Source organism: Symphalangus syndactylus, chromosome 10, assembly GCF_028878055.3.
Source record: "Symphalangus syndactylus isolate Jambi chromosome 10, NHGRI_mSymSyn1-v2.1_pri, whole genome shotgun sequence".
Taxonomy (NCBI): Eukaryota; Metazoa; Chordata; class Mammalia; order Primates; family Hylobatidae; genus Symphalangus; species Symphalangus syndactylus.
In genome coordinates this window covers 26,887,372-26,913,316 of record NC_072432.2, presented here as the reverse complement: position 1 = coordinate 26,913,316, position 25,945 = coordinate 26,887,372, and the positions used below count along the sequence as shown (strand labels likewise).

Sequence of the window (25,945 nt, the reverse complement as noted above, 5' to 3'; positions counted from 1 at the left end):
CCAGCACTTTGGGAGGCTGAGGTGGGCGAATCACGAGGTCAGGAGATCGAGACCACGGTGAAACCCCATCTCTACTAAAAAAATACAAAAAATTAGCCGGGCGTGGTGGCGGGCGCCTGTAGTCCCAGCTACTCGGAGAGGCTGAGGCAGGAGAATGGCATGAACCTGGGAGGCGGAGCTTACAGTGAGCCGAGATGGCACCACTGCACTCCAGCCTGGGTGACAGAGCGAGACTCCGTCTCCAAAAAAGAAAAATTCAAAACTATATGTAAAGATGTCCATTCTCGCCAGGCGCAGTGGCTCATGCCTGTAATCCCAGGACTTTGGGAGGCCAAGGCGGATCACAAGGTCAGGAGTTTGAGACCAGCCTGGCCAACATAGTGAAACCCCTTCTCTACTAAAAATACAAAAATTAGTCAGGCGTGGTGGTGGACGCCTGTAGTCCCAGCTTCCTGGGAGGCTGAGGCAGGAGAATCACTGGAACCCAGGAGTCGGAGGCTGCAGTGAGCCAAGACTGTGCCACTGCACTCCAGCCTGGGCGACACAGCAAGACTGTCTCAAAAAGAAAGAAGTCCATTCTCCCCAAACTGATATACATAATCAATGCAAACTCAAACAAAACACTAGCAACATTTTTGTGGAACATTATGGTTCAAAATGTTTATCAAATGCAAAGAGCTAAGAAGTGGCAAGATACTTAAAACAACAACAAAAAAGGAACACAATATAGAAGGACTAATTCTTTCTGGTATCTTGTATAAAGAGTTATTATTAATATGAAGCTACAGTAATTTTAAAACTGGTTCTCACACAAAGGCACATAAAAAGAACACAAAGTCCAGAAAGAAATCCATACAAATATTAACGGCTGATTTATGACATAATGCCACTGTGGAACTGAGAGGAATAGTGTCAAAACAAATAGATGTCTCTACTTTTTAAAAAAATAAAAATTTTTTAAAAAGAGGCTGGGCACAATGACTCATGCCTGTAATCCCAGCACCTTGTGAGGCCAAGGAGGGAGGACTCCTTGAGGCCAGCAGTGCAAGTCCAGCCTGGGCAACATAGCAAAACCCCACCTCTATTCTTTAATAAAAATTTAAAAAAAAAAAAAAAAAGAAGAAACTTGCTCAGTCATATATTTAGTTCATCTGACTCTAAAGCCCATGATCTCTTTGATTTTTTCTTTTTTCTTAGAGATAGGGTCTCCTCTGTCACCCAGGCTGGAGTACAGTGTCAGGATCATAGCTCACTGCACCCTCGAAGAGTGAATGAATAGTTTATGTTATTTTAGCATATTTAATGTACTTAAACCTAAAATTTTTAGAAAAGGATTTAAGGCAGTCTACAATAAAGCACAAGTATTACAACAATTAAAAAAAGAAAAATAAGGCCGAGCGCAGTGGCTTACGTCTGTAATCCCAGCACTTTGGGAGGCCGAGGTGGGTGGATCACCGGAGGTCAGTAGCTCAAGACCAGCCTGGCCAACATGGCAAAACCCCACCTCTACTAAAAATACAAAAAATTAGCCAGACGTGGTGGCAGACACCTGTAATCCCAGCTACTTGGGAGGCTGAGGCAGGAGAATTGCTTGAACCCGGGAGGCAGAGGTTGCAGTGAGCCCAGATTGCACCATCATACTCCAGCCTGGGCAACAGAGCGAGACTCTGTCTCCAAAAAAAAAAAAAAAAAAAAAAAGAAAAATAATAAAAGCCAGTATGATAGACATCTATTGTTTTTCTGCTTCATAAGCATCCCCCTTGTTTTGCAAACAGCACCCACCCCCCTGCATTATGGAAACTGCTCTTACCCCTGACTCCAACTATGTAGTTCTAGTGAGGGTTGCCATTCACAGTACCCTCCCCACTCCAGCCACAGAGATGATGGGCACATGATCCAAGACAGGCCAGAGTCCTTTCCAGGATTCTTCAAGAGAGCCCCTTCTTCTGGTAGAAGGGGCTGGAAACAAGAGCTGCCAGCAGTCATGGTTCCAGCCTCATGAAGTAGAGTCTGTAGTATGAGAGAATGAAATCAACACGCAGAGAAACAGAGATAAGAGGTGAAGTCCTAAACCCCATGGAAGGAGAAAGAGGGAACAAATATACTAATAATGATATTAATATAGCTGATGTAACTAAAGACCAGATTTGGTTCTAGGCTGCCTGGTAACCAGGACAAAAAGACAAACAGAATGTATTTCACAGATCTATCAAAAAGGAGGAAATATACCAGATACGCAAGGGAGATAATTTTCCTGATGCTTTATTATTAAAAGAACTTCTTGTACGTGGATCTTTTATGTTAAGAGTCACTGAAGAACAAAATGGACAGTGTCCATGATGAAACTGTTATATCAAATACAGATTTCATAAACTATTACATATAACAACTGAGTTATAACTCAATCATTAAGCACAAGGGAAAAAATAACAACACAGTAGGCATTTGAAGAAGTGAATCAACTAGTTTTATGTTTTCAGAAAGTTTGCCAGCGAAGAGGAAAAGACAAAAGGGCAAAAATGTAAATAGAAAGCAGAATTCATGAGATGATTCAAAAATGTTTGTGAGTTGAGTGGGAAAAAATCAAGTAAACAGGATAGACTGAAGACCAGTACTTGGTAAAACAAGACCCTGTCAGAAATATAAAAAGACCACATCAGAAACACAAGTAGTTAATTCCACTTAAACACTACCACCTCTCCTTCTTGAAATGCCAAATGACGACTGAGATAAATGGCATAAAACCATAAATATAAAATACAATATCCCTGGAAACTAGAAAGGACATATGACAAGTGGTAAATGACTCAGGACCAAAGAAAGCGGCTGTAGTAAGACAAGCCCAAAAGCAATGCATCAGAGCACCAGAAACTGGAGGAACGTTAGATACTAGGCATCAAGGGGTGGGGAGATGCACATGCGTAGTGATGTTCTATGTATCCAGGAGTGATGTTTTCAGATGAGGCTAACCAACAGGAATTGCATACCATCTGAAAAGCAATCAAAACAATCCCCTTATTCACTACATACTAACACGGAACTGGCTCTCACCTGCCCTAGAAAACTGCAAAGGTTAATTTCCTAGAGGGTAAATGGAAGAAATCTAGACTCAGGGACACCAGGAGCAGCTGAAGAAAAACAAGAAACATAAAACTGTAATTCTAAATCCTCAAATTCCAACATCCATCTGGCTGAAGGAATACTGGTAACCAGGTTTGTCAACCCCAAACAGGTGATCGTGATCAGATGTATTTCTCCCTTACTAAGCTGAGAACCCTGCTAGATCACTTACAAAGAAGTCTATCACTCAACAATGTCTGCTCACACAGAACTTCCAATCCACTCATTAAGAATTTGTCTTAAATTTGAGGCTGGCCACGGTGGCTCACACCTGTAATCCCGGCACTTTGGGAGGCCGAGGAGGGCAAATCACCTGAGGTCAGGAGCTTGAGACCAGCCTGGCCAACATGGCGAAACCATCTCTACTAAAAATACAAAAATTAGCCAGGTGTGTTGGCGCATGCCTGTAGTCCCAGCCACTCAGGAGGTGGAGGCAGGAGAATTGCCTGAACCCAGGAGGCGAAGGATGCAGTGAGCCAAGATCGCACTACTGCACTCCAGCCTAGGCGACAGAGCAAGACTCCATGTCCAAAAAAAAAAAAAAAGGGCCGGGCACGGTGGCTCACACCTGACCTGTAATCCTGTAATCCCAGCACTTTTGGAGACTGAGGTGGGCGGATCACCTGAGGTCAGGAGTTCGAGACCAGCCTGACCAACATGAAGAAACCCCGTTTCTATTAAAAATACAAAATTAGCTGAGCATGGTGGCGCATGCCTGTAATCCCAGCTACTCAGGAGGCTGAGGCAGGAGAACCACTTGAACCCAGGAGGCAGAGGTTGTGGCGACCCAAGATCACACCAGCCTGGGCAACAAGAGTGAAACTCCCTCTCAAAAAAAAAAAAAAAAAAAAAATTGTCTTACATTTCAATCAAGGCTGAGAATCACCAGATTTTTACATAAAGTCACTAACATGAAAGACAGGCCAAAACAGTACAAAAGAAGAGTTCAAGGAGCAGAAGAAAATTTCATAACTGAAACCAACAAAAACCTCCAATTAAAGTATCAGCCAGGCATTGTGACTCATGCCTATAATCCCAGCACTTTGGGAGGTCGAGAAGGGTGGATCACCTGGGGTCAGGAGTCTGAGACCAGCATGGCCAACATGGCAAAACCCAGTCTCTACTAAAAATACAAAAATTAGCCAGGCGTGGTGGCACACACCTGTAATCCCAGCTACTGAGGAGGCTGAGAAGGGAGAATTGCTTGAACCCAGGAAGCGGGGGCTGCAGTCAGCCAAGATCACGCCACTGCACTGCAGCCTGGGTGACAGGCAAGACTCTGTCTCAAAAAAAACAAAATTAAATTAAATTTAAATTAAAATAAATTGTATCCAAGAAACTTGAACAGAAGATTACAAAAATAAGGAGCAACTGAGAGCATAAAGAGTCCTTAGAAATTAAAAAGTATGGGGCCGGGCGCGGTGGCTCACGCTTGTAATCCCAGCACTTTGGGAGGCCGAGGCGGGCGGATCACGAGGTCAGGAGATCGAGACCACGGTGAAACCCCGTCTCTACTAAAAAATACAAAAAATTAGCCGGGCGCGGTGGCGGGCGCCTGTAGTCCCAGCTACTCGGAGGCTGAGGCAGGAGAATGGCGTGAACCCGGGAGGCGGAGCTTGCAGTGAGCCGAGATTGCGTCACTGCACTCCAGCCCGGGCGACAGAGCCAGACTCTGTCTCAAAAAAAAAAAAAAAAAAAACAAAATAGAAATTAAAAAGTATGGCCAGGCACAGTGGCTCACGCCTGTAATTCCAGCACTTTGGGAGGCCAAGGCGTGTGGATCACCTGAGGTCAGGAGTTCGAGAGCAGCCTGACCAACATGGTGAAACCCCATCTCTACTAAAAATACAAAATTAGCTGGGCATGGTGGCGTGTGCCTGTAATCCCAGGTACTCGGGAGGCTGAGGCCTGAGAATCGCTTGAACCCGGGCAGTAGGGGTTGCAGTGAGCCAAGATCGCACCAATGCACTCCAGCCTGGGAAACACGGCGAACTCTGTCTCAAAAAAGAAAGAAAGAAAAACAAAGAAAGAAAGAAATTAGTATAACCAACTTGAAAAATTAAAGTGAAGGGGCCGGGCCTGGTGGCTCAGAGCCTGTAGTCCCAGCACTTTGGGAGGCCGAGGCAGGCAGATCACGAGGTCAGGAGATCGAGACCCTCTTGGCCAACATGGTGAAACCTCGTCTCTACCAAAATACAAAAAAAAAATTAGCCGGGCATGGTGGCGCATGTCTGTAATCCCAGCTACCCGGTAGGCTGAGGCAGGGGAATCACTTGAACCCGGGAGGCGGAGGTTGCAGTGAGCTGAGATCGCATCACGGCACTCTAGCCTGGGAGCAGAGCAAGACTCCATCTCAAAACAAAAAAAAATTTAAGTGAAGGAGGGCCAGGAGTAGTGGCACGCCTATAATCCCAACACTATGGAAGGCTGACAGAATCACTTTCAAGGTTAGCCTGGGCTACAAAATCAAGATGCTGTCTCAAACAAACAAAAAAATTTTTAAGTGAAGATTTGGAAGAGAAAGTAAGGAATCACCTCAGAAAATAGAGTAAAAAGAGTTATACAACTGAAACAGAAAATACAAAAATTATAGGATCAGTCCAACATCCAAAATTTTTTTAAAATACAGAAAAGGCAAACAAAGCAGAACTGAGGAAATTATCAAAGAAATAATTCAAAAACTTCCTCCCTGACTTAAACGCACATTGCGAAACAGGAGCTAACAAATCAAAAGGACCACCGTGTACCTAGTACAATAAGTAAAAGAAAGCACACCATCATGAGTAACAGAATAACCAGGTTAAAGAGAAAAATACTAAATCCAGAGAGAACTACCACATATAAACGATTAAAAAGAAATCAGAATCGGCCAGGTGCAGCAGCTCATGCCTGTAATCCCAACATTTTTGGAGGCTAAGACAGGTAGATCACTTGTGTTCAGGAGTTCGAAACCAGCCTGGCCAACATGGTGAAACCCCGTCTCTACTAAAAATACAAAAATTAGCCAGGCATGGTGGCGCACACCTGTAATCTCAGCTACTCGGGAGGCTGAGGCAAGAGAATCACTTGACCCCGGGAGGCAGAGTTTGCAGTGAGCCAAGATCACACCACTGCACTTCAGCCTGGGCGACAGAGAGACTCTGTCTTAAAAAAAAAAAAAAAAAAAAAGGAAAGGAAAACAAAAAGAAATCAGAATTGCAGCTGAGTGTGGTGACTCACGTCTGTATCTCAACTCTTTAGGAGGCTGAGGCAGGTAGATCACCTTAGGCCAGGAGTTTGAGACCAGCCTGCCCAATATGGCAAAACCCCCATCTCTACTAAAAATACAAAACTGAGCTTGGCATAGTGGCACACGCCTGTAGTCCCAGCTACTCGGGAGGCTGAGGCAGGAAAATCTCTTGAACCCGGGACGCAGAGGTTGTAGTGAGCAGTGATCGCACCACTGCACTCCAGCCCGAGTGAGGCTCCTTCTCAAAAAAAAAAAAAAAAAAAAAAAAAATTAGAACTGCTTTGGACTTGCTAACAGTAACACTGAAAGCTAAAACGCGGTAGAGAAATATCTTCAAATTCTGATGGAAAATGATTTCCAACCAAAAATTCTATCTATTCTGTCAAACAATCAAGTAAGATAGCAATTCCATTTTATCAACCATGCAAAACCCTAATTTATTTCTCATGTGCCTTTTCCTATGAAGCTGCCAGAAGATGTGCCTTCTTAAATATAAAGAAACAGGGGAGTAGGGGGTTAGAAAAACAGGGAATCCAATATAAGCAAGAAGAAAACTCCAAGATAATGGTGAAGGGATGTTCCAGTATCCATATAGTAAGCCTAAAGAGCAAACAGTCCAGATGGGAGCAAGCAGATGGTACCCAGAAGAAGGTCCCTGGTTTAAAAAGGAAAAGAAGGAGGAAAGACAAGGGAAAGTAAAAGGGGAGAGAGGAAAGAGGGAGAAGGAGGAAGGCGCAAATCAGGCCAGGTGCAGTGGCTCATGCCTGTAATCCCAGCACTTCAGGAGGCCGAGGCAGGCGGATCATGAGGTCAGGAGTTCAAGACCAACCTGACCAATGTGGTGAAACCCCATCTCTACTAAAAACACAAAAATCAGCCAGGCATGGTGGCACGTGCCTGTAATCCCAGCTACTCAGGAGGCTAAGGCAGGAGAATCACTTGAACACTTGAACCCGGGAGGCAGAGGATGCAGTGAGCTAAGATCGTGCCACTACACTGGGTGACAGAGCAAGACTCCATTTCAAAAAAAAAAAAAAAAAAAAAAAAATCAAAGATAAAAGAAATCTGAAAACAATTTTTAATTATGTGAATAAAGGTAAATCTCCAGGTGGCAGAAATAAAAAAGAACTTTAAAGCTAAATGAGGCCAGGCACGATAGCTCATGTCTATAATGCCAGCACTTTGGTAGGCCGAGTCAGGCAAATCACTTGAAGTCTGAAGTTCGAGACCAGCCTGGGCAACATGTGAAACCCCCGTCTCTACTAAAAATACAAAAATTAGCTGGGCTTGGTAGCACCCATCTGTAGTCCCAGCTACTCAGTAGGCTAAGGCAGGTGAATCACTCCAACTCGGGACGCAGAGGTTGAAGTGAGCTGAGATCGCATCACTGCACTCTAGCCTGGGTAACAGGGCAAGACCCTGTCTCAAAAACAAACAAAAAGCTGAAGGAATCAGTTATTAATTGAAGCTGGGGCAGTTAACGAAGCTATCAGAAACAATACCTTAGAGAGTAGGACTATGACAGCAACATAGACTAAAGATATGGAGAAAAGCTCTAACTGGGTTCCCTACATAAGGACAAGAGCTGATAAGGACCCATGTCATAACAGGAAGAGACTCTAGAAAACCATGTGCTTGGACTACTAAGACTAGGGAAGCTGCACAGAAATTAGATGCTTGCTCCAGATATGAGTAGATGAGTCACTCTAGAAATCCAAGGGAATGCTGAGGGAAGGTATGAGGCCCAAAATCCATCATCTAAAGGATGTAGAAATCCAAGCCAAGAAACAAACTTAGAGACTGGCCTGGAGCAATGAACCCCATTACGCAAACTGTAACAGACTCTGCAGCTACCAATCCCAAGTCCATTTTCTCCTTCTTCCCTACTAACAGAACTTTCACTTTAACCAGTTTATCAATGGGCCCAACTTTATGACCACATTTTGCAGGCTCCATAACAATTAAGAGCCAGTAAAATTAAGCATAAGCTGTTGAGTGGAGCCTCAAGGAGAACTAGTTTAAGAGTACAACTCAGGGCCAGGCACAGTGGCTCACGCCTGTAATCCCAGCACTTTGGGAGGCCAAGGCAGGCGGATCACCTAAGGTCAGGAGTTCGAGACCAGCCTGGCCAACATGGCGAAACCCCATTTCTACTAAAAATACAAAAATTAGCCAGGCGTGGTGGCACACACCTGTAATCCCAGCTACTCAGGAAGCTAAGGCAGGAGAACCCGGGAGGCAAAGGATCGCAGCCACTGCATTCCAGCCTGGGCAACAGAGCACGACTCTCAAAAAAAAAAAAAAAAGAGTACAACTCAGAGGACCACACTTGAACCTTACCCTCTCCCCTTCTTTGCCTGGGACTTCTTTTGTAGTCACAATGACTGCAGTTTCAGATGCCATGCTTTGACTATGGGATAATCCTGAATATGAAAACTATGTGCTAAGGCTGATGCAGAAGGAAGACAGAAAAAGCATACTCCCTAGTGACTTAAGAGAGCTGTCATCAAAGCTTTAAAATGCCTTTTGCTTTTAAGTAAAAGAATAACTGGATGGGCACAGTGGCTCACGCCTGTAATCCCAGCACTTTGGGAGGCCACGGCAGGCAGATCACGAGGTCAGGAGATCGAAACGCAGTGAAACCCCATCTCTACTAAAAATACAAAAAATTCACCAGGAGTGGTGGCACGCACCTATAATCCCAGCTACTGGGGAGGCTGCGGCAGGAGAACTGCTTGAATCCGGGAGGTGGAAGTTGCAGTGAGCCAAGACTGCGCCACTGCACTCCAGCCTGGGTGACAGAGCAAGACTCAGTCTAAAAAAAAAAAAAAAAAAAAAGAATAATCTCCTCACTTGTAGAAACCATTATAATCTGGTCAGCCAAACACAATTCTTAAAAGACAGAGAGCAAAGGCAAAAACCCCACAGTGACATCTTTTTTTTTTTTTTTTTTTTTTGAGACGGAGTCTCTGTCGCCCAGGCTGGAGTGCAGTGGCGCAATCTCGGCTCACTGCAAGCTCCGCCTCCCGGGTTCACGCCATTCTCCTGCCTCAGCCTCTCCGAGTAGCTGGGACTACAGGCGCCCGCCACCACGCCCGGCTAATTTTCTTTTTTTTTTTGTATTTTTAGTAGAGACGGGGTTTCACCGTGGTCTCGATCTCCTGACCTCGTGATCCGCCCGCCTCGGCCTCCCAAAGTGCTGGGATTACAAGCGTGAGCCACCGCGCCCGGCCGCCCACAGTGACATCTTCACAACTTATGGTAGAGGAACAGGAATCCCAGGAAAGACAACTCCACCTGAAGATTAGCTTGCAGTCAAAAATTGCACAAGATATAAAGACATCTATCACTAGAGTAAACAAACAAAGAATTCCAAAATCTGAGAATCTTTACAATAGGTATGTTTTAAATGTTAAAATAAAAAAAGAATATAATTCTTCAAACAATAAAGCAAGATACCCTGAAAAAAGAGACAAATTGAAAAATAAAATCACACAAAAATTCTAGAAATAATTTATTCAGAAAAAAATTAATTCACTGAATTAAAAATAAGCATAAATCTGAAGACAGAGTTAAAGACGTTATCAATAATGCAAAGATAAGATAGAAAGGCCGGGCGCAGTGGCTCACACCTGTAATCCCAGCACTTTGGGAGGCCAAGGTGAGTGGATCACGAAGTCAGGAGATCGAGACCATCCTGGCTAACACGGAAAAACCCCGTCTCTACTAAAAACATAAAAAATTAGCCGGGCGTAGTGGCGGGCACCTGTATTCCCAGCTACTCAGGAGGCTGAGGCAGGAGAATGGCGTGAACCCAGGAGGCGGAGCTTGCAGTGAGCCGAGATTGCACCACCGCACTCTAGCCTGGGCAACAGAGGCTCCCTCTCAAAAAAAAAAAAAAAAAAAAAAAGATAAGATAAACATATGAAAGACAAATTAAAAGACATGAAAAACGGAATGAAAATCCCAAACATCTACCTAACAGTTCTAGGAAAAGAGAAGTTAATGAGAAGGTTACAGTACTTGAAGAGACAGAGTAGAAAATAAAAAATGGAAGGACACTGAGTCCTCAGAATGAAAAACCAGACCAAGCCTCAAACAGGATAAACAAACTCAAAAGATTGTTTATCAACCAACAGATACCAGAAGACAAACTAGAATAAAATCTTTATAGGAAAATAGCTATTATCAAAGGATTCAAACTAGCTTCCAAGAGAGCAAAATAATGAAATTCGTAGACACAAAAAGACTAATATAGCTTCTTACTTATTACTTACTAGCCTCAGACCCTAAGAAAAAAATACCAAAACCTTCAAACGAAAAAAAATGAACCCATAAACAAGGAAAATAAAAGGCTAGGTTGAACAAAAACATCAGTAATATTAAGCCTAATTATAAATAACTATTTTTTTAAAACACACGATTATTCAGAAGATTCAAAATAAGACGCACAGTGGCTCACGCCTGTAATACCAGCACTTTGGGAGGCCGAAGCAGGAACATTACCTGAGGTCAGGAGTTCAAGAACAGCCTGGCCAACATGGTGAAACCCCGTCTCTACTAAAAATACAAAAATTAGCCGGAAAAGGTGGCATGCGCCTGTAGTCCCAGCTACTCGAGAGGCTGAGGCATGAGAATCGCTTGAACCCATGAGAATCATTTGAACATGAAACGCGGAGATTGCAGTGAGCCGAGATCACACCACTGCACTCCAGCCTGGGCGACAGTGAGACTCCATCACCAAAAAAAAAAAAAAACAGATGGAGTAATTCCAGCTACTTAGAAGGCTAAGGTGAGAGGATCACATGAGCCCAAGAGTTCCAGATCAGCCTGGGCAACACAGTGAGACCCTATCTTAAAAAAAAAAAAAAAAAAAACCCAGCAGAATAATAAAGACAACAATAACATAGATTGTGCAAGGGAAAAAGAACCAAAGGAATCAAGGTGTCCCAAAGACCTTCGTTTTGTTCAAAGGGAGTACACATATTAAGACTCAGAAAAACATTAAGTACGCATGTTAAAACTTTAAGTGCAATCACTAACATAAAAGAAATAGAGCATATGACCTCCAAATCAGCAGAGAATTAAAAAAATAAAAGAATGAAGGGGTCAGGCGGGGTGGCTCACACCTGTAATCCCAGCACTTTGGGAAGCCAAGGCAGGAGGATTATCTGAGGTCAGGAGTTCGAGACCAGCCTGGCCAACACGGTAAAACCCCATTTCTACTAAAAATACAAAAATTAGCCAGGAGTAGGACCGGGGATGGGAGTTCACGCCTGTAATCCCAGGACTTTGGGAGGCTGAGGCATGCAGATCACCTGAGGTCAGGAGTTTGAGACCAGCCTGACCAACATGGAGAAACCCCGTCTCTACTATACAAAATCAGCCAGGCGTGGTGGTGCATGCCTGTAATCCCAGCTACTCGGGAGGCTGAGGCAGGAGAATCGCTTGAACCCGGGAAGTGGAGGTTGTGGTGAGCCGAGATTGCACCATTACACTCCAGCCTGGGCAACAAGAGCGAAACTGCATCTTAAAAAAAAAAAATTTGACAGGCACAGTGGCAGGCACCTGTAAGCCCAGCTACTCGGGAGGCTGAGGCAGGAGAATCGCTTGAACCTGGGAGGCAGAGGTTGCAGCGAGCGGAGATCACACCACTGCACTCCAGCCTGGGCCACAGAGTGAGACTCCATCTCAAAAAAAAAAAAAAAAAGCAAAGTAGAATATTTACAATCTAAAATGTCCTTCCTCTCTGGCCAGATACAGTCACTCACACCTGTAATCTCAGCAATTTGGGAGGCCAAGGCAGGAGGCACTGCTAGAGCCCAGGAGTTCGAGACCAGCCTGAGCAACATTGTGAAATCCAGTTTCTACTAAAAATACAAAAACTAGCCAAGCATCATGGCAGATGCCTGTAATCCCAGCTATTCAGGAGGCTGAAACACAAGAATCACTGGAACCCAGGAGGCAGAGGTTGCAGTGAGCCGATATCACACCACTGCACTCCAGCCTGGGCGATGGAACATGACTGTCTCAAAAAAAATTAATTAAATTTAATTTTTAAAAATTCTTCTGTGCCGGGCGCGGTGGCTCACACTTGTAATCCCAGCACTTTGGGAGGCCGAGGCGGGCGGATCACGAGGTCAGGAGATCGAGACCACGGTGAAACCCCGTCTCTACTAACAAATACAAAAAAATTAGCTGGGCGTGGTGGCAGGCGCCTGTAGTCCCAGCTACTCGGGAGGCTGAGGCAGGAGAATGGCGTGAACCCGGGAGGTGGAGCTTGCAGAGAGCCGAGATCACGCCACTGCACTCCAGCCTGGGCGACAGAGCAGGACTCCATCTCAAAAAAAAAAAAAAAAAAAAATTCTTCTGTATCTCATCAAAATTATGTAAGTAGATAAAATTTCTAATAAGTCACTTCAGCCTGCAGTAATTCAGAACAAATGCTCACTAAATAAAAAATAGGCCAGGCATGGTGGCTCACACCTGAAATCCTAACACTTTAGGAGGACAACACGGGAGTATCTCTTAAAGCCAGGTGTTCAAGACCAGCCTGGGCAACATAACAAGACCTTGTCTTTACCAAAAATTTTAAAATTAGCCGAATATAGTGGTATGCGCCTATAGTCCTAGCTACTCAGGAGACTGAAGTGAGAGGATTCCTTGAGCCCCAGAGTTCGATGTTGCAGTGACCTAAAATCGCACCACTGATTCCAGCGTGGGCAAAGAGCGAGACCCTGTCTCTAAATACATACATACAAAAATAGTCAGGAGAAAGTGTGTTTAATTTTTTTCTTTTGGGAGACAGGGTGCTTTTTCTAAATAATGAATGTCTATCTACAAAGAACGTCCCTTAAAAACCAAACTTTCCTCAACCTCATCTCCTTTAATTTTTCTCTTTCCTTATACTTTCCACACAACAATCAAATCGTCTGCTATTTTCCATGCCCTATAACCAGGGTTCTACCCAAACCAGGAAGCTGTATTAGCTGTCTCAAAAACTTTTCTTAGTCCTTCAGTGTTCCTGGCAGCACTGTTACTATCAACTTTTCTTTCCTGAACACATAGTTGTCTCTGTGGCGACTGTACTTTTTAGGTTCTTGTCCTGACAGTTCACTATCAATCCTTGGTAATCAGTTCTCTTACTCTCCCAAATGTGAACATTTCTCTTCTCTAGCAAAAAAAAAAAAAAAAAAAAGCATGTGGTTCCCAGTTTTCCCTCTATGCAGCTTCAACTCTGACTTCACTCTATAACTGTATCCTAAATTTCCAATACAAAAATCTTTTTTTTTTTTTTTTTGAGACGGAGCTTTGCTCTTGTTGCCCAGGCTGGAGTGCAATAGCGCAATCTCGGCTCACCACAATCTCCATCTCCCAGGTTCGAGCAATTCTCCTGCCTCAGCCTCCCTAGTAGCTGGGATCACAGGCATGTGTCACCCACACCCGGCTAATTTTGCATTTTTTAGTAGAGACGGAGTTTCTCCATGTTGGTCAGGCTGGTCTCGAACTCCCGATCTCAGGTGATCCGCTCGCCTTGGCCTCCCAAAGTGCTGGGATTACAGGGATAAGCCATTACGCACGGCCTCCAATACAAAAATTTTAGCAGCATCAAAACTAACATGCCCAAAACAGGTCTTTCTCTACTCTTCACTTGCTCTCCTTCCTCTACTACAACTGCTCTAATATTTATTAATGGTATCACCACTAATGAGTGAGCACCTTGATATCTAAGAATCATCTTATTCCCTTCCCTTTACCTAACATCTATTTCTGTCATTTCATACTTCAAAATGCTCCCTTCTTTTCTACTCCTTTTGTATTCCCACATCTTTATAGTAATAGCATCCTAAGTCCATCTTTAACCTTCCCTTTCAAGTTCATTCTATATAGTACCTAAATTTTCTGAAAATGCTCCTTTACTTTTCTGAATCTTTACTGTTCGGTATCTGTCAGGGTACTGCCAGGTCATAATCCCCCTTCCCTGAGAAGTGAGCTATCCCCAGTCCAGAGAGTTCTTCCTGTGTCTGAGCAACTTGACCCTATTGTCTCACCATAGCAAAACGGTCCAGTGCTAGGTATCTCATCCAAGCCAAACCAAAGTTGGGCTTTTGCTTTATTGTTTTCTCAAAGGAACATGAGACTGGGACTGAATTTACTCGCTTTTGAGACAGGAGATGGAACGTATCAGGAGCTGAGGTATCGCCATCTTTCACCATAGGAGGTAACATGGTGGTTAAGAGGTAACACAGTGGTTAAGAGCTTAATCACATCCCAGACTGTCATAAAACATCTATTTCTCTTAAAACTATACTATCCTTACCCATAAGAATAATATCCACCTCACAGATGTGATAGGATGCTTAAATGAAGTAACTGGCATAAAACATTTAGCACAGTATGTGGCATATAGTAAGCACTCAAAAAGTTAGCTACTCATTTTGGAACGAGTAGCACAGTAAATCTGCAGAAAGAAAAGAATGGAAGTAGGCATGCAGACAAAAGTAGAAAAAAGATTCATAAGACTAATTCAATTCCCTTTCTGGGTCAAATACTTTCCATGTTAGGGTTCTTGGCTCCTGTGTCCTTATAATACAATGCTCTTTCTTTGCTTATCTGTTTCTTACAAAGGACCCTGCCTTTTATAATTATACACTACAGACCAGGCATAGTGGCTCACAATGGTAATCCCAGCACTTCAGGAGGCCGAGGTGGGCAGATCACCTGAGGTCAGGAGTTCGAGATCAGCCTGATCAACATGAAAAAAACCCCATCTCTACTAAAAACACAAAACTTAGCTGGTCATGGTGGCACACACCTGTAATCCCAGCTACCCCGGAGGCTGAGGCAGGAGAATCGCTTGAACCCGAGAGGCGGAGGTTGCAGTGAGCCAAGATCACGTCACTGCACTCCAAGCCTGTGCAACAAGAATTAAACTCCGTCTCCAAAAACATATAATATATATTTTTAAATATAATTTTAAAAAGGTTATGCTTTTGCCTCTTCTTTAAAAATCCTTGGCCAGGCAACATGGCTCACGCCTGTAATCCCAGCACTTTGGGAGGCTGAGGCGGGTGGATCACTTGAGGTCAGGAGTTCGAGACCAGCCTGGCCAAAATGGAGAAGCCCTGTCTCTACTAAAAACACAAAAATTACCCAGACATGGTGACGCATGTCTGTAACCCCAGCTACTGGGGAGACTGAGGCAGGAAAATCGCTTGAATCCAGGAGGTGGAGGTTTTGGTGAGCCGAGATTGTGCCATTGCACTCTAGCCTAGGCAACAGCAGCGAAACCCCATCTCAAAAAAAAAAAAAAAAAAAAAAAACTGGCCGGGCATAGTGTCTGTAATCCCAGCTACTCTGGAGGCTGAGGCAGGAGAATCACTTGAACCCGGGAGGCGGATGTGGCAGTGAGCCGAGATCGTGCCATTGCACTCCAGCCTGGGCAACAGAGCGAAATTCCATCTCAAAAAAAAAAAAAAAAAAAAAAAAAAAACTTAATGTCACCCACATCCCACCAAATGATGTTAAAATAAAATGCCCCCCTGCAAGAACTTCTTTTTCTTAAAGAGACAGGGTTTCACTTTGTCACCTGGACTAGTGTGCAGTAGTGTGATTACAGCTCATTGCAACCTCAAACTCACGGGCTCAATGGATCCTACTGACTCAGCCTCCCACATAGTTAGGACTACAAGTACACGACCTCATGTGGCTTTTTTTTTTCTTTTTGTAGAGATAAGGTCTCACTATGTTGCCCAGGCTGATCTCCAACTTGTGGCCTGATCTCCAACTCAGGCGTGATCCTCTCACCTTGGCCCCTCAAAGCACTGGAATTATAGGCGCAAGCCACTGCACACAGCAGCATCTAATATAATTTTTTTTTTTTTTTTTCTGAGACAGAGTTTCGCTCATTGCCCAAGCTGGAGTGCAATGGCGCGATCTCAGCTCACTGCAACCCCCGCCTCCCGGGATCGGGCAAATCTCCTGCTTCAGTCTCCCAAGTAGCTGGGATTACAGGTGCACGCCAGCACGCCCAGCTAATTTTTTGTATTTTTAGTAGAAACGGGGTTTTACCATGTTAGCCAGGCTGGTCTCGAACTCCTGACCTCATGTGATCCGCCTACTTGAGCCTCCCAAAGTGCTGGGGTTACAGGCTTGAGCCACCACGCCCAGCCCTAATACACCTTTTAAGATAACTACCTTATTCACACTGACACTTTGACCATGTCCTTAGAGAGAACAAAAGAGTAGAAGCAGGTAACAAGTGGCATTTGAGGCAAATGATGCTGGCATTCTGACACTCCCTATTCATTATCTTCTCTCTCTGAATACCCACCTTATTTTCTTATCTTTTCCAGCCTTCAATCTACTGTGACACCCCCTGGAACAGCCTCATCTCATTGTCAGTGTTTACTAATAAACCATAGGTTCCACCACGTAGTGACCTATTCACCACAAACCGTAACACGATACAAAGAAAAAAAAGTCAAAGAGTAGCTCTATAAAGCTTTCACCAAGTCCCAACTTTCTATGATTGATTTCCTCCTCCATTTGCTAAATCACACTAGAATAACAGCTGTAATTCTACTAAAGTGCATTCTCACACACAACCAAAACATATCAGAACTATAAAAAAATTGCTCTGGCCAGGCACGGATGCTCACACCTGTAATCCCACCACTTTGGGAGGCTGAGGTAAGAGGACTTCTTGAGCTCAGGAATTCGAGACCAGGCTGGTCAACAAAGCAAGACCTCATTTCTAATAAAATTCAGGCCGGGCATGGCAGCTCACGCCCGTAATCCCAGCACTTTGGGAGGCCAAAGCAGGCAGATCACCCGAGGTCAGGAGTTAGAGACCAGCCTGGCCAACATGGTGAAACCCCATCTCTACTAAAAGTACAAAAATTAGCTGGGTGTGGTGGCGCATGTCTGTAGTCCCAGCTACATGGGAGGCTGAGGCAGGAGAATCGCTTGAATCCAGGAGGCAGAGGTTGCAGTGAGTGGAGATGGCGCTACTTCACTCCAGCCAGGGCGACAGAGCGAGACTGCCTCAAAAATAAAATAAAATAAAATAATTAGCTGGGTGTTAAGTGCTGCAGGCCTGTAAGTCCCAGCTACTCAGGAAGCTGAGGCAGGAGGATCTCTTGAGCTCAGGACTTCAAGGCTGCAGTGAGCCATGATTGCGCCACTCCACTCCAGCCTGGGGAACAGAGCAAGACTGTCTCAAAATAATAAAATAAAAATAGCTCTGAGACTCAACACATTTTTATAGGCTACTCAACCATTATTTCTTTCTTTTTTTGTGAGACGAGTCTCGCTGTGTCGCCCAGGCTGGAGTGCAGTGGCGCAACCTCAGCTCACTGGAACCTCTGTCTCCCAGGTCCAAGCGATTCTCCTGCCTCGGTCCCCCAAGTGGCTGGCATCACAGGCGCACACCCAGCTAATTTTTGTATTTTTAGTAGAGGTGGGGTTTCGCCATGTTGCTCAGGCTGGTCTCAAACTCCTGACCTCAGGTGATCCACCCCCTTTGGCCTCCCACAGTGCAAGGATTATAGGCATGAGCCACAGCACCCAGCCCATTATTTCTAGTGGTCAAAAATTGCCCAGGCAAACATAAAAGCTTCTGCTTTTGCTATATGCCTAGGTAAAGAAGCTGAAATGTTTGTTTTCTACCTTCAGTCTAATTCCATAATCAACACCAAGGGAAAGGAATTTGCTGTAACAAGATGTCTTGGAATAAATAATAAATCAATAAATATAATAAGATTTAGAAAAAGGAACTATCACATTTTAAATGGTAGGTTTGCATAAACTGATGAAAATAAAATCTATTTCTGATATTTTCAGAAATCCAAATGGGAAAAATGCTTGTGGACACAAAGGATAAACATACCTCCCTCACTGTGTTTTTTGTGAGATAGTCTCTCACTCTGTCACCCAGGCTGGAGTCATGGTTCACTGCAGCCTCAACCTCCCAGGTTCAAGCAATCCTCCTGTCTCAACTTCCAGAGTAGCTGGGACTACAGGTGCAAGCCACCACGCCCAACTAATTTTTTTTTTTTTTTTAAACAGTCTCACTCTGTTTGGAGTGCAGGCTGGAGTGCAGTGGCATGAGCTTGCCTCACTGCAACCTCTGGCTCCCTCGTTCAAGCGATTCTCCTGTCTTAGCCCCCACAGTAGCTAGACTACAGGCACGCTCTGCCACACCCAGTTAATTTTTTGTATTTTTGGCAGAGATGGGCTTTCACCATGTCGGCCAGGCTGGTCTCAAACTCCTGACCTCAAGTGATCTGCCCACTTCAGCCTCCCAAAGTGCTGGAATTACAGGCATGAGCCACTGTGCCCAGCCCCAACTAATTAAAAAAATTTTTCTTTTGTAGAGACTAAGTTGAGCAGGTTGGTTTCAAACTCCTGGACTCAAGCAATCCTCCTGCCTCGGCTTCCCAAAGTGTTGGGATTACAGGTGTAAGTCACTGCGCCCGGCCTACCTTTTTTTTTTTTTTCCTTTCCTGAGAGTCTTGCTCTGTCACCCAGGTTGGAGTGCAATGGCATGATCTCAGCTCACTGCAACCTCTGCCTCCCAGGTTCACGCCATTCTCCTGCCTCAGCCTCCCAAATTAGCTGGGATTATAGGCGCATGCCACCACGCCCAGCTAATGCTTGTAATTTTTTTTTTTTTTTTGAGACGGAGTTTCGCTCTTATTGCCCAAGCTAGAGTGCAATGGCGCCATCTCAGCTCACTGCAACCTCTGCCTCCCGGGTTCAAGCAATTCTCCTGCTTCAGCCTCTTGAGTAGGTGGGACTACAGGTGCGTGCCACACCCAGCTAATTTTTGTATTTGTAGTAGAGACGGGGTTTCACCATGTTGGCCAGGGTGGTCTCCATCTTTTGACCTCGAGATACTCCCACCTCCGCCTCCCAAAGTGCTGGGATTACAGGTGTGAACCACTGCACCCGGCACCTCCTTCATTCTTACAAGAGGTTTAGAAAAGTTCTGAAATAAGGTAAACACCCAAGTAAAAAAAAAAAAAAAGATTTTTATGTTGGTTTGCCAAAGGGACTGAATGCCTGAAATCAGTGAGTGTTCGAAGTTATATACACCCAAAGATGTAGTAAAAGGAATATGATAGTCACTAAATGTATTGGGTTTTTTTTCCCATTAAACAAAACCTAACAGAATTATCAGTGTAACTTCCTTATGTTTCTATTTCCATTATATTTTAACTATGATTAGCCAGTGTAACCTTCAAACTTCTTCAAGCTTTCTTGATTCTGTAACTAGTTAACAAAGCCCAAATATGACTATGTATTTTTGTTTTCAAAGTATCCAAAATATACTCACTTGATTCCATTTGTTTTTCAGTTTTACAAAATCCGTTTAATACTCGAAGTCATTATTTGGCCTAAATTATCTCTTACATTATGATATTTGAAGAAATGACTGACAACCCCACAAACCACAACAGGAGTGCAGTTCCTAATTTCCTAAGCTACTCACTAAAGTTTAATGTTTTTGATAAATAGTCCTTACCACTCTGGCTGCTCTCTCCTGAGATTCACATTTCCTGCAAAACCATGGTCCAGTGGGTACTTGAACAATGCCATAGCAAGCTGTTGAAAAATGAAATGTGTTAAAATGTTAAGATTCGAAGAACTATGGAAAAATCAAATACCCTTTCAAAGCCCTATTAATCTACCTGTCACTATTCAAGTAAACTATCTCTTTACAGAGAAGTAAAACAGTTCACATCCTATTTATCACATACACAGCTTACTTAATTAAAAAGTAAAAATTCTAAATGCAACTCTTTTGTGTTACCTCATCTAAACAAATCAAGGCTGAGTGCAATGGTTCATGCCTGTAATCCCAGCATTTTGGGAGGTCAAGATGGGAGGGCTGCTGGAGCCCAGGAGTTCCAGAACAGTCTAGGCAATACAGTGAGACTCCATCTCCACAAAGAAAAATTTTTTTTAATTAGGCCAGGCGCAGCGGCTCACACCTATAATCCCAGCACTTTGGGAGGCTGAGACAGGCGGATCACCTGAGGCTGGGAGTTCAAGACCAGCCTGACCAACATGAAGAAACCCTGTCCCTACTAAAAATACAAAATTAGCCGGGAGTGGTGGCACATGCCTGTAATCCTACTACTCAGGAGGCTGAGGCAGGAGAATCGCTTGAACCTGGGAGGCAGAGGTTGCAGTGAGGTAAGATCGCACCACTGCACTCCAGCCTGGGCAATAAGAGTGAAACTCCGTCTCTAATTTAAAAAAAAAAAAAAAAAAAATTAGCTGGGTATGGTGGCATGTGCCTACAGTCCCAGCTTACTCAGGAGGCTGACTTGAGCCTGGGAAGTCAAGGCTGCAGTGAGCCATAATCACACCACTGTGCTCCAGCCTGGGCAACAGAGGGAGACCCTATCTCGGGAAAAAAAAAAAAAAAAAAAGGTATGTTTATTTCTAAATACATAATGCTGTGAATGCTCCAAATGATTTAAGTATACATTACATATCTAATCACAGTCTTGTTTTAAAATTGGTTTTTAAAGTTAATAATTAGCTCAAAACTGAAAATTTTCTAAAACTCTAAAAACACTAATAACGAAGTAGACTTTTGCATGAGCTTGCTAGGCAGAAATATGAAAATATCTTAAATATTGGAAAGCATTTAAAGAATATAAATTCATGTCAGGCGCGGTGGCTCATGCCTGTAATCCCAGCACTTTGGGAGGCTGAGGCAGGAGGATCACCTGAGGTCAGGAGTTCCAGACCAGCCTGGCCAACATGGTGAAACCCCGTCTCTACTAAAAATAAAAAAAAACAATTAGCTGGGCATGGTGGCAGGCGCCTGTAACCCCAGCTACTTGGGAGGCTGAGGCAGGAGAATCACTTGAACTTGGGAGGCAAAGGTTTCATTGAGCCGAGATCATGCCACTGCACTCCAGCCTGGACAACAAGAGCAAAATTCCATCTCAAAAAAGAAAAAAAAAAATGAGCCAGGTGTGGTGGCAGTGCCTGTAGTCCCAGCTACTCAGGAGGCTGAGGCAGGAGAATCACTTGAACCCGGGAGGTAGAGACTGCAGTGAGCCGAGATTGCCCCACTGCATTCCAGTCTGGGCGACAGAGGGAGTCTCCGCCCCAAGAAATATATATAAAGAAACAAAGAATACAAATTCACAAAGCAGAGTACTACCTACTGTACAATCATGGCAGAATATAAATTCAGTATAACTTTTTAAAACTCCAAAAGCTAAACTTCTACTTCCAGTTAAACATTTGTAGGACCAGGCAAGGCAGCTCATGCCTGTAATCCCAGCACTTTATGAGGCTAAGGCGGGCAGATCCCTTGAGCTCAAAAGTTTGAGACCAGGCCAGGCGCAGTGACTCACACCTGTAATCCCAGCACTTTGGAAGGCCAAGGCAGGCAGATCACCCTGAGGTCGGGGGTTCAAGACCAGCCTGACCAACATGGAGAAACTCCATCTCTACTAAAAAAAAATACAAAAATTAGCTGGGCGTGGTGGTCCATGCCTACAATCCCAGTTACTCGGGGGGCTGAGGTAGGAGAATCACTCGAACCTGGGAGGCAGAGGTTGTGGTGAGCCGAGATGGCATCATTGCACTCTGGCCTGAGCAATAAGAGCAAAACTCGGTCTCAAAACAAAAAAGTCAAGACCAACCTGGGCAACCTGGTGAAACCCCATCTCTACCAAAAATACAAAATTAGCCCGACATGGTTGTCCAGGCCTGTGGTCCCAGCTACTGGGAAGGCTGAAGTGGGAAGATGGCTTGGAAGGTCAAGGCTGCAATGAGCTGTAATAGCACCCTGCATGCCAGCCTGAGCAACAAAGTGAGAACCTGTCTCAAAAAAAAAAAGAATTTGTAAAATGTGTCTGACTATAAATGGTCTATCCATCAAAAAACACGGCACAGGTATCCAAAACACAGCATCATTGCCCAAAAACTTTATTCAGGTGTACTTCTAGGAAGGAAAATTTAAAATTTAAATAAAAATTTTCTATATTGGGACATAGAAATTACTATCAAATTTTGATAGTTTATCATCCAATTCATAAGAAATAGCCTTCAAAATACCAATGAACACGGGATGACCTTACAATCAGTATCTGGTTTGACACGCATTGTATTCACTCCCTAAAAAACCAAGACATGCAACTTGGCTCTTCTTTAAAAGTCTAGGGCCAGGCGCAGTGGCTGACGCCGGTAATCCCAGCACTTTGGGAGGCCGAGGAAAGAGGATCACCTGAGGTCAGGAATTTGAGACCAGCCTGGCCAACATGGCGAAACCCTGTCTCTACTAAAAAACACAAGAAATTAGCGAGTGTGCTAGGGTGTGCTTGTTATCCCAGCTACTCGGGAAGCTGGGGCAGGAGAACCAATCGCTTGAACCCAGGAGGCAGAGGTTGCAGTAAGCTGAGATGGCACCACTGCACTACAGCCTGGGTGACAGAGCAAGACTCCGTCTCAACAAAATAAAAAGTAAAAAAATAAAAGTCTGGGAATAAACAGCATTCTCGGAGTAAGTTCACTACCTCGGAATCATCACCACTGCATCTAAGTCTCCCTTCCCAAATGTGACATTCGTTTCTCTACAAAATGCACTTTAGCACATGTTCAAAGTTTTGTCTGCCCTTTGGTGATAGTCCTTTCCAACAGACTACTAAAAACATACGCATCACTTAACGCCAGATTCAGAAATGCGAAGGGACATGGAGCCACCAAAAAAGAATGTAGACTGTTTTGTCCTGGATTCCTTACCACGTGAAATGGGGAAAAGTCGGCCACTTCAAAGGCCAGAAAAGTATCTTACTAGTGTCCTCGGCCTTCTTGTACATCCAAAAACCTCATCAATTGTTAACAACCAGGAATAAACTAAGAGGCTCCCCAAAAGTGACTTGGCACCGCCACCTCTTCTCTTCAGCCACCTAGGCTGGTGGTGGCCTGCCGCGGCCACCCCACAGGCGCCGCAGCAGCCCCGCCACTCCAGCACGGTCAGCAACGGACTCCGCCATCTCCTCCGCAGACAGCTACCGGGCGGCGGCGGCAGGGCCCGAGCCTTCTGACTCGGGGTGCAAGGGACCCCGCATCCCTCCCCACCTAAAGAGGCGAGGCAACCCCCAGAATCCCCGCCCTGGCGCCGCGTCCCCCAGCCCGTCTCCACGCCACAGGAAGTCTCCAAACACTGCGGCAGACAGGCGGCTGCAGGCCAAGGGAGAGGAGAGCGCTCCACTCTCCCAAACCCACGCCCATGGCCCCGGGAACCCCGGGAGGGGCGCGCGCCGCCACCGCCCCCGCCCCCACCCCGGCCCGGATCTCGAGGGCGCGGCCGCCGCCCTGCCCCGCCCCGCCCCGCCGAGTCAGCAGCCCCCGGCCCCGGGCGCAGGCGGCGGCCGAATGACACTTGAGAGAGTGAGAGCGGAATCACATGACAGTCCAGGCCACACGCACTTTCTCCTACATGCGCGGCCCACACCCCCCGCGCCCCGCCGCGGACCCTCCGCGTCCCTCCCGCGGCCGCTGCACGGGGCAGGGGCGCCGGCGGTTGCGGCCCAGGTGGGGGCGGCGGTGACCGTTGGGCGCAGGCCGGCGGGCCCCGGCGGTCGGTTGGGTGTTTACCTTGATGCACCGCGACGCTGCAGCCGTGCCCGTCGCAATAAACCAGCGGGTTCTCGGCCCAGCCTCTCTCGTCTGAGCAAACGCAACAGCCTCCAATCATCTCCTTCATACTATGGGAGACCTCGTCCTCCAGTGACACGGGCCGGTCGCTAGAGACCATCTAAGAGGGAGTTGGGGGGACCATTAAAAAACACATGCAAGCCGATTAGTGCTTCCCCCCCACACACAGCCCCCCGAGCCCGCCCCGGCGCCCCCCGCCCGGCCCGGCAGCCCACCGCTCGCTCACTCGGGCTTTGCCGCTCAGTCACTCACGTTCCGCACAGGAGTCAGGAGCCATGTCCTTGCTGATTCCCCCCACCTCCCCTCCACCGCCTCCTCCGCCTCCTCCTCCTCCTCAGCGTCCTCCCTCCCCACCTCCACCCGGCCGCTAACGCGGGCGCCCGGAGAGGGCACACATAATCAAGATAGGCCTCCGCACAGGCGCACTGGGGGGGGCTCCCGCTGGGCCAGGGGCAGCGAGGGAGGGGAAGGGGACTGCGCTTCCTCCTCCGAGCGTCACTCGGCGTGCGCGCCCGTCCTGCGGCCGGCGTGAGGGAGGAGGCCCGGGCGAGGCTAGCCCTGCGTGCGCGCCGCCGCGGCCGGTCGGCTGCCCCCGGCCTATCTCCGGGGCCCCGTCCCCCTCCCCCGCGCCGCTCGCCGCCGCCGAGGTGTGCTGGGGGTGGGCGCTAGGGGAGCCGGCGGCGCGCGGAGGCCGGAATGAGCTGACGCGGGGGCGCGGGGGCGCGCACGCGGGGGCGGGGACGTTAGGGCCGCCCTCTGCAGCGCTGGTGGCGCGGGCCGCGTGTGAGCGTCGGGAAGAGGCTTGGGAGGTGGCGGGGGAGGCGGACGCCCAGGGCTGGGAACGGGTTTTCTCAGAATCGCCAGAGGGGACTCCCCGGGGGCATCATCTCCGTGCCCTGGGAACCTACCTGCTGGCCTTTTCCTCCAAGACTGGCCCGTGGAAAACGAGGGTGGGGCGAGTGTGCCAGCTCCCATGAAGGGTGTAATGAAGCATGGCTTCCTGCAGTTGGCCGCGCTAACTTCACAGTCCTGCCGCAGCCTCTCCACCCATTACATTCACGTCCTGGACTCTTCCCAAAGTTCACCCGCTGGAAGTCCTACCAAATCTGCCGCCCATTTTCGCACTACGTGGGCCCCAGTGACAAACGAAAGTGCATTCCAGGCTGCAGGTCAAAAGCCTGGGTTAGGGCTGCGCTCGGAGAGGGAACGCCAAGGCGCCCCTCAGCTCGGTGTGCAGGACAAATGGTGGTTTATCAAGAATTAGCAATATAATACGATGATCTGGAAAATGCAGTTGTATTACACCAAAAGGAAGAAGGAACTCTAGCCCTCCTAGTCAGTCGCTAAAACATAATTAACGCCATCAGACAGTGGCGTCCAGTTTTGATGGAGGATTCCTCTGATCCGGGTCTTTTCTCCAAATTTATACTTGGAAATGTGAGGTCATTTAAAAGTGGCAGAAAGATGAGAGCTCCCACCTCACAAACAAATGGAAAATGGATTCGGCCTATCTGCATACATTAATTAGCTGGATACCGAGCACTTTTAAACTAAAATCTTCCACTGTCGCCCTATTCCTTATGCATCCGTAAAGCCCAATATTGATGTTTAAGCAAAAAATGTCTAATTAGAAAGGTTTCGCATGAAATCAGAATTATGTATAGATTGTTTAAATGACAATCCCAGTTAAAAGGCGAATTCATGACACATGATTAATACCTTGCAGGTACAAAATGGTTCTTTATCAGGAATTCGCATTATAAATGTGCTGATCTGGAAGATGCACTTTCGCAGTGCTAAAGCACAGAGAACCCAAGTTCTCCTAGTCGGTCGCCAAAAGATAATATAATGGTTTGGGCTTTAAAAGCCTTCTAAATGTTCTTCTGATAAAGGGGGGTTAGAAAA

The 25,945-nt window shown here is 46.0% G+C and overlaps 1 protein-coding gene across 10 annotated transcripts in view; it reads right to left on the bottom strand.

Moving 5' to 3' along the window:
* Positions 1 to 24,661, bottom strand: part of MLLT10 (MLLT10 histone lysine methyltransferase DOT1L cofactor) — a 217,638-nt gene extending 192,977 nt beyond the window's left edge. For 3 of the 10 annotated variants that reach the window (XM_055296722.2, XM_055296723.2, XM_055296725.2), the window contains exons 1-3: positions 24,267 to 24,653; positions 23,981 to 24,140; positions 19,878 to 19,957 (exon numbers count right to left, since the gene is read on the bottom strand). In XM_055296722.2, the coding sequence (XP_055152697.1) occupies positions 19,878 to 19,957; positions 23,981 to 24,140 (240 nt within the window). In that variant the 5' untranslated portion in view covers positions 24,267 to 24,653. Of the gene's footprint in view, positions 1 to 19,877; positions 19,958 to 23,980; positions 24,141 to 24,266 lie in introns of those variants that run through there. The other 7 variants (XM_055296717.2, XM_063610194.1, XM_055296724.2 and 4 more) reach the window with 6 other exon arrangements.
* Between the last annotated feature and the right edge of the window lie 1,284 nt (positions 24,662 to 25,945).